This window comes from Pristis pectinata, chromosome 17 (assembly GCF_009764475.1).
Source record: "Pristis pectinata isolate sPriPec2 chromosome 17, sPriPec2.1.pri, whole genome shotgun sequence".
Classification (NCBI taxonomy): domain Eukaryota; kingdom Metazoa; phylum Chordata; class Chondrichthyes; order Rhinopristiformes; family Pristidae; genus Pristis; species Pristis pectinata.
In genome coordinates, this window is record NC_067421.1 from 9274066 (window position 1) to 9283375 (window position 9310).

The 9310-nt window shown below is 41.2% G+C and overlaps 1 protein-coding gene across 1 annotated transcript in view; it reads left to right on the forward strand.

Annotated features, from left to right (window-relative positions):
* Positions 1–7886, forward strand: part of mapk1 (mitogen-activated protein kinase 1) — a 66507-nt gene extending 58621 nt beyond the window's left edge. The window contains exons 6-9 of the mRNA XM_052031949.1: positions 200–331; positions 2037–2146; positions 3017–3159; positions 6025–7886. Of these exons, the coding sequence (XP_051887909.1) occupies positions 200–331; positions 2037–2146; positions 3017–3136 (362 nt within the window). The 3' untranslated portion in view covers positions 3137–3159; positions 6025–7886. The remainder of the gene's footprint in view (positions 1–199; positions 332–2036; positions 2147–3016; positions 3160–6024) is intronic.
* The last annotated feature ends 1424 nt before the right edge of the window (positions 7887–9310 follow it).

Below are 9310 nucleotides of genomic sequence, written 5' to 3' on the forward strand. Positions count from 1 at the left end.
AAGAATTGGGGATTATTATCGATGGGAGCAACAGTATGAAAAATCAATGCTGTTTGTTTATAGGCAGATAATGTACAGGTGAGATTGGCAAGCACAGCACAGACAAGTGATTAAACGTGGGATTTTGTCTGCACAGTTCATCAAGCATTAAATTTGCTGGCTGAACAAGGTTCCATCTTGAATCACAATCTCTTTTTAGGTATTCTTGGCTCACCTTCTCCAGAGGACCTGAACTGCATAATCAACGTCAAAGCCAGAAATTACCTGCAATCTCTGCCACACAAGAACAAAGTTCCTTGGAACAGACTGTTCCCCAAAGCTGATGGGAAAGGTAAGATTTAGCAGAAGTGATTTCATTTTTATACAAATGTGCTTGTGTTGCTCATCTGAAGTGAGACTTGAAAGTAATTTAACAGTTGAGGCACAGTACAGAAAGATGCATCCAGATTTGAAAAGCCCTTTCTAGAGAATTGTAAATGAACTGTATTTGTGATTTTCCCTTTGGCCCAAAGTGAAAGCTTGTGTAATGTGGAAAGGTCAGGTGGAGATTGGTAGCCAAAATTTCTTGGATTTGCTATGTTGATAAGTTGGGTTGGACTCCTGTATTATTGCATGTAGGGTTCAAGGATTTGTAGCATGACAAGTGTACCATTGGCTTAACCATTTGGAGAATAGACCTCAAAATCCACAGAAACATAAAATAAAAAATGCTGGAGATAGTCTGCAAATTGGGTAGCATCTGTAGGTGGAGAAATACATGGTTTCAGGTTGGTAACCTTTCATCAGAACATGAGGATTGAATACTTCCATCTGAGCAGTATTATTGGTTCACTTCCATTCCTGCTATGCTGAACTCCCTGTTCCAGGGCCATCCATCATCTTTCTATCATGGGTGTGAGCTCTCATGACGCAGCTGAAATGGAATCGGACTCGCTGCAGATTAAAGTCTGGGACTTTCCTGTTAATGATTCCATTTAGTACTTTGTTAACTCCTGAATCAGGATCTCTTCCCTTACTGAATTAGTTAAGGACTGTCTTTATTAACGAATGTATTGTCGTTTACAGCTGTTGATCTTTTGTGTAATTTAAGAGTTAGCAATGCGCATGTGGAAAATGTCAACAGAAGCTCACTGAACCCAGATGTCTTATGACAGTGTTCAACTCTAACTTGCCTCTTCCAATTATTCTTGGGAGAAGCAAGTAAAACCTTTACACAATCTGGTATATTATTGGAAAATCCAAATTTTAATGCTTGGGCAGCTCCAGGTTGGTGCATTATTGTGCTGGCTGAAATCCTAGCTGCACTCCCATGTGCATAACATGCTGGCGGACAGACCAGTTGGGTGTGCCTGGAGACGGCGTATGGTGTATAATGCTCATTTAATGTCATATGCAAAATTGTGCTCTGTATATGAGAACCTGAAGTACTGCTTTAGAGAAGGTCGAGTGTTGCTTTACCTTTCGTTAAAGAACTCTCCCCGAAACATGATCTCTACTTCCTGCATTGACAGGAGATTGCAGAGGAAAGGCCTGTTCTACTGAGCACATTGCCTTGGGAGTTTTTCAGCTAAGATGTCAGGCTGTTAATTCAGGTTGCCCTAAATTGCCTTAAATTAATGAAATGTATAAGCTTTGCTGTAGTGAAACTTTAAATTTGTTCTTTATTATCTGAAGAAAGTACTGAGTTCTTGAATCTGGAAGTATTTTGTCATTTCAGCTGAGCTGAACTGTTCTGACGCGCAGGTACGTTGTGAAACGGTACAATCTGAACAGGTGCAATCTAATTTGGCTGTGTCACCTCTGGGCGAAATACCAATCTGAGATTTGAGAGATGCTGAGGCTTTCTTATACAGTATTGACAAAGACATTGAGAGAAGCATGGACAATTCAGAGTGCATCTTAGAAATCCAGTGACTTGATGCTGATCTCATTTAGATATAGGATGAGGAAAAGGTGGCAGCATAATGTTACAAATAGTTGTCTAAATGGGAAATGTGCAGATGCTGGTTTTGATGTATGTTTCCTTTCTATTGCAGCTCTGGACTTATTGGATAAAATGTTGACCTTCAACCCACACAAGAGGATTGAAGTGGAGGCAGCTCTTGCTCACCCTTACCTGGAACAGTACTACGATCCCAGTGATGAGGTAGGACATTGTTCGACTTCCATATTGGGAATGTGAAAATGCAGTGCGGAAACTGCTATAGATGGGAGAGTGAATGTGAGTTGGTCTTGCTAACTGTATCTCATTTTTGGAGATGTACATCAGGGCTTGTAACTTAGGGAGTTCTTCGAAAGGATGTATTTCATAAAATTAATGGTGTGGCTGTTGTATACAAATAATGTCGGTAACATCTAAAGAGTGAAACAAGCTGATGGTCTTTTAGAATCGGAAGAAGTTCAAGTCATTTTTTTAAGCGAAGGAGGGAGTGGAGTGAAGTGTGGTGCAAAATAAAGTGTGAATCAAGATGTTACAGAGAAAACCAAAGGGAGGAGGGAATGTGAGAGGTGATGCTGCCACGGCTAAGGAATGTGGCAGCCGAACCATGAAAAGGGAGAAACAAAAATGAAGAAATTTCTTTAGCCAGAGGGTCGTGGATTTATGGAATTCGTTGCCCCATACAGCTGTGGAGGCCTGATCATTGGGGGTGTTTAAGGAGGAGATTGATAGGTATCAAGGGGTATGGGGAAAAGGCCGGAAATTGGGGCTAGATGAGAATAGTTCAGCTCATAGTGAGGTGGCGGAGCCGACTCGATGGGCCGAATGGCCCACTGCTGCTCCTGTCTTGTGATCAAATTATATTATGAAAATTTGAAGTAACACGAGGACAGGTTAGGGGAATAGCTCTGTTGGCACAAGTTTGGGCTGCTAAATGGCTTCCCCTAAGGCTGTGGTAGTTGTTTAGCATTAAACTTGATCTACTATGTTTAGGAGTTGTGGTGTATAAGAAAAGACCTTGGCAATTGCTGGTATTTTATTCTCCAGAAACTGTGTTAATTTGTGGTGTAATTTCAGCCTATTGCAGAAGCCCCCTTTAAGTTTGATATGGAGTTGGATGACCTACCCAAGGAGAAGCTCAAGGAGCTGATTTTTGAGGAGACGGCCAGGTTTCAACCACATTATCAGCATTCCTAAACTACAAGCACCCTTGCATACAGGTAAACATCAACGTGCTGGGAGGCAGAAAGGTGATTAAACAGCTGAGGGCCATATAAGTATTCAGTCCAAAAGTAAATCTTTCTTGCTCAACTTTTTAAACTTCTGATATGAAACTTCACTAAGGGGTTCCAGTTGCTGGTTAATATCTTAATGTGTAACCCTTTAAGTTTTTGGTATTCATCAAGGAGGAATACCAGTGATAGGGAACAGAATAGGTTCTGCATCAAGCACCTCAGCCATCTTAGAATAAATGTTAGTTTTGATCTGATCTAACCCAAGTCACCTCAAACTTGGTGAACGTCTCAGTTTGTTTTCATTCCCCCAACACCCATCCTTGGAGATTAGAAATCAGAATGTTGGTTAATGAGCTTGTGGTGAAAGAATTAGCCTTCTAGCTAAAGTCCATCTTTGGTGCTATGAGTTTCCAGAAATTACTACAGTTATTTGGACCACGTTACTTTACTTTCAATGCCTGGATGTATCATTCACATGCCAAAGCTTGCCTTGGATTCTCCAACAAGGGTCAAGTCGTGAAGGGAAACTCCTTTGTGTCATGCAATGTTGTAAAATAAATCCTCATAGCCAGCATAAGATCTAGGATCTGAAGGTCATTATTCACAAATGCAAAATCCCTTTGAACTCCAGTTTCTTTCAGTTAAAGGTAGTTAAACTGTGATAACTCACATTTCTGGATGTTGGTGACTTCATGTTCTATTGAATTGCTACATTTTACATTTCACCATGCAGGTTTTCTCTAAAATACTAGTTTTGACTTGAGCCTGACATCCAAAGATGGACGAGGTTACAGTCAGTTGGTTTAAATTATCAAGTGGGTTTGGGGAAAGAAGTGGTGACCCAACAAAGGGCTACTAGTTGATTCAATTCTTCTAGTAGAAAAATTCCAAATAGTTTGCTGCTACTGGTGTCTAACATGTTCCATACAACAGCTCTCAGGCTAACCAGTCTTTAGTTCTGTTTTTTCTCTTTCCTTGTAGTGGGGTTACACTAGCTAACCTCCAATCCAGAGGAACTGAGCCAGCGTCAAAATGTTGGAAAATGACCATCAATGCATCCACTGTTTCTAGGGCCACTTCATAGAGAATTAGACTTGTACAGCATGGAAACTGGCCCTTCAGCCCAACTTGTCCATGCTGACCAAGATGTCTTCCAGAGCTAGTCCCATTTCCTTTGGCCCATATCCCTCCTATTTAACCTTTCCTATCAATGTACCTGTCCAAGTGTCTTAAATGCTGCAATTGTATCCATCTCTACCAGCACCTCTGGCAGCTTGTTCCATGCACCCACCACCCTCTTTTGAGGTGGGGGAGAGCCTGCCCCTCAGGTTTCCTTTAAATCTTTTCCCCTCACCTTAAACCTATGCCCTCTAGTTTTAGATTCCCCTGCCCTGAGTAAAAGGCAGTGACCATCCGCCTTATCTACGCGCCTCATGATCTTTTAAACCACTAAGCTCACCCCTCAGCCTCCTTCCCTCCAGGGAACACAGCCCCAGCCTATCCAGTCTCACCTTGCGATGCAAGCCTTCCAGTCCCAATAACATCCTTGTGAATCTTTTTTATTTACAGCGTGGTAACAGGCCCTTCCGGCCCAACAAGTCTGTGCCACCCATTTTAAACCCAAATTAACCTACCCGTACGTCTTTGCAATGTGGGAGGAAACCGGAGCACCCGGAGGAAACCCACGCAGACACGGGAGAATGTACAAACTCCTTACAGACAGTGGCGGGATTCTGCACCCTCTCTAGCTTAATCCTTCCTATAGTACAGCGACCAGGACTACACACAATATTCCAGGTGCAGTCTCACCAATGTCTTGTACAGCTGTAACAATGACGTCCCAACTGTTGTACTCAGTGCCCTGTCCAATGAAGGCAAGCGTGCCATACGGCTTCACTCTGTCTACCTGTATCACTACTTTTAGGAACTCTGTACTTGTACCCTAAGGTATTTTTCTACAACACACCCGACGGCTGTGTCATTTACTGTGCAAGTCCTGCCCTGGTTTAACTTACCAAAATGCATCACTTTGCACTTCTAGTTAAATTCCATCTGCCATTCCTCGGCCCACTTTCCCAGTTTATCTATAATCCTGTTGTAGCCTTGGACTGTCCACCACACCACTAATTTTGATGTCATCCATCCATAAACGTGCCAACCATGTTAACAACATTACCATCCAAATCGTTTATGGCAAACGGGGCCCAGCACCGATCCCTGTGGCACACCACTGGTCACATGCCTTCAGTCTGGAAAAACTGTCCACTACCACCTGCTGTATCCTTCCACCAAACCGGCAAGCTGATCCTGGATCCCGTGTGATCTCGCCTTCTGGACCAGCCTACCATGCAGGATCCTATTACTATTTCCCCCAACACCATTTTCTTCACTAATACTGACTTCCTTTGGTTGTTCTCTCACTAGACTGGAGGTCCCTAACATTTGGAGGATGTTTTTATCCTCCTTTGTGAAGATGGCCCTGAAGTATTTGTTCACTTGGTTTGTTGTTTCTTTGTTTCCCATTATAAAGTCTCCTGTTTCTGACTGAGGGGCCTACATTTGTATTCATCAATATAGAAGGTTTTACAGTCAGTTTGTATGTTCCCTGCACACTGTCCTATACAAACTGAACACTATAGTGGAGTTTTAAAATAGAGCTGGAATCCTGCAATTATACAGAAGTTGGAATCAAGCAGAAGTGTAAAATGATGGCAGATCATGCATCAATGTTACTCAGATGCTAACAGTAGGGCTCTGCATTACCAACACTTTCTGTTTTTCAGGGTATTTTCCTTGGAGCAAGTACATGCATCCAAGATTATGCTAATTTTCAGTGTGTTGCCTTTCTAGGGCCAGGACTGCAGGACTGGACATGCTCAGAATTCGTTTGTTTCTAACTCCTCCTGAATCCTGTCTCGCGCATCTCAGCTTATTCATTGTACTCTTAAAAACTGTGCCGTGGCACCTGTAACCATGGAGATTGTCCATACTGGAAGCCTTGGCATTTTCTGCTTGCTGTGGACTCTACTCAGATGAGAATTCACACTTGGTTGTATTGGTATTTGCGAAAGATCTGAAAGTTGTACAGCCAGTGTGCACACATTTATTGATCTATATCCTATGTAACTTAGCAATGGTGTTTGAAAGAAAGCAGGACTGACTTAGTGAATAAATATACAGAAAATACAACAGACACATTTTGAGCACTTCAGTTTAGTTTTTTGATGCACTTTGAGATATATCGAAGCATAACTGATCATTCAGTATTATGGTTGCTGTGTCTGGTCACATCAAATGTTTCGAATCTTTGACTGCATTGTGTGGGATTTCTAAACCTTGCATGTTCCCGTGAGATCCCCTTGAGGAAGATATTTAGATATTCAATGAGAGGAGGAGATGTGACTAACCTGCATTCTTTTAAACCAGTGTTGCTCTGTTGAATGGTTGTATAGATTGTGTACTCGTACACTTAAAAGCCTGTCAAGGTGGCTCTCTCACTAATGTCTTTTATTGATTTAAAAGTAAATTACTGGCATATATCCCTGAAATATTATGTAGTGCTGATGTCAACAACACTATTGTGTTTTACTCTAGTTTTCTTTTAAACGACATTCCATTCAATTTATTTAAAAAACAAACTTGATTCCATTTCAGAAACTTATATTGGGTAACACAGATCCAAGATAAAGTACCTGGTCTGTGGAAAAAGGTCTGCCTTGCATCCTCTGAAGATTTTCTGAACTGGCTAAATCAGAGGAAGTGCAAATGTATGCTTTGGTTTGGGAAAATTGAGCAGTTTTGAAGGAAGCCGAGGTGAGTGGGTCTCCTTGAGAGCAGCTTAGAATTCTAAGACCCTGTGTGCTTATGGCATTGAGAATGAAGGGTGCCGTAAAAGATTCCTGTCCCTTTTCTGTGTTCGCAGAGTGTTTGTGGATGAAGCCTGTACAATGTGGAGCTTTCTTAGCTATATTTGAATTCAAAGTGCAGTGCCTGATCCTTAGTCTCGAAACCTATTGTGGTGACAATTGCCTTGTACAATTTACTGTGTCCAAGCATGACTGTTAAGCTTTGTATACAAAGACTGTCCAAGTGCCACACACACACAGACACACATACACACACATACATTGACCACGGACACATATAGACCCATAGTAGGAGTAAATCTTACTGCTTCAAGCTTCGTCCTAATCCCCTCTTCGGTTTCCTCTCTGGTTTTGCTTTCTGTATAAATCATGCTTTATTCCTTTATTAAAAAAAAAGCCGCCTTTTGCAGACTCTGTGATGTAACTGTATAGAGCACTCTATCATGTAACTTGTTCAGTTGGCTTTTTGTTCTAGTTGGTCTGTTGCCTTTATAAATTGTGTACCCTCTGGAGAAATCTAAACATGTATAATAAATGGAAAAGCGGTTATGGTTAAATTTTAATGGAAAAAACCCCTGCAACAATAGGTGTCAAAATGTGATGTAACCGCATAGACATACCTGATTGTATTGTGACTGGTATTGGATTTAAGCATATTATATATATGGACAAACTTGTAGGTACAAAGATTTATTTTGCCTTAAGTTTTTTTTCAATGTTATATATGTAAACAAATTTTAATCCGTTAATGAATGTTCTTTTTGTTCCCGGCACATACAGCTCTTGTAAAATTCTTTAAATCGGTGTCTCCCTGCATCTTTTAAATACAGTATGTTCTATACACAACTTCTAACAGCGTGCATGACTAATCTCTTCATTTCTGTACCTTTTATGTCCTATAAATTCATCAGATTTTTAAGCGCTCATTTCTGGTTTCACTTCACTGGAAGTGAACAAGAAGTGCAGTGAAGGACAGTTGCCACATTGGCTCTTATTGATTTAATGGAGTCAGGGTTACAAGAGCATGAGCAAACTGAGGCCAATGCTAACCCACCCAGAAAGTTGCTAGAAGTTCCACTTCATCACTGCAGACCAGAACCTTTGAAATCCGCACCATAGGCTTCACCATTGATGGAACAGAGTCAAATATGACCCAAACGATTGAAGAGGAAAAGATAGGCTTTAAAAGGTAGGTGAGGGAGAGGGTTCAACACATTTTATAATTGTTCTATCAACTGGAAGGCTCACCTATGTAAAGCCATGCTTTCCTTCCGTTTGGAATGTTGGACAAAATCGGATCCACGGATGTGTAAGCAATTTTTTTTATATAAAACTTGTTACATTGCTGGGTCACAAGTATTCTGTAAGAAGGCTTCCATGCTGTGCAATGTGAAAATGAGCATGGCTCCCCCTACAATTGAATGTTAGTGGGAGAAGTGGGAAATTGAGTTGGAATGGGAGCATGAGCAGCGTGCCCTTCCTGTGAAAGCCAAGCAATCTTTTGAACAGAATGGAGAATGAGAAGACATTGTTACCTCTACCAGAACCAGGATCCACAGGTAAAATTCTTTACTAAATGAATGAAATGCAGGATGATATGCAATCATTCATTGTGTAAAGTATTGTTTTACACTGCCAGTTATTTTTTTATTGGAGTTTTTCATTAAAATGTACTTTCACCAGTCCACACCATAGTTTCATTTACAGGGAGGAGAAATGTGACTTTTGGAGAATTCTGACTGTGTGCAATTCTTAAATTCAAGTTTTACAAATGGCTTATCCAACTTCCAGGTTTGCCACTAAAGCAAACTCAGTGTCCTTCCTGACTGAGCAACCATTCTTCTAGCTGGAGCCCTTGCTAAGAAAGCAAGCAAAACCCATGTTACTGCTGTGAGTTTATTTACTAAAGGCAAAACCAAACACCAAACCTGTCAATTAAATGAATATTTGGAATACTGTGCCAGAGGAAGATTTATGGATAAGTTTTTACGGTCATGCTTTGGTGCTGGTGTGATGCAGTTTTCCAGATCCTTGTGCCAGCAGCTTTACTGTCTTGCATAATCTCTCATCACACTCATTTTGTGGACCTCCCTGTGTCTGACCACGCGCACTCCTGACTTGTTCCTACCTTGCATTCTTCAAGTGAGCCTTGTCAGTGTCAATAGGTTAAACAAGAAGTAAAATGCAAAGCAACTGGAACTGGTAGAAATCTGTACAACAAAGAACATGCTGGAAATGTTCGGGTCAGGCAGCATCTACGGGAAAGGTGG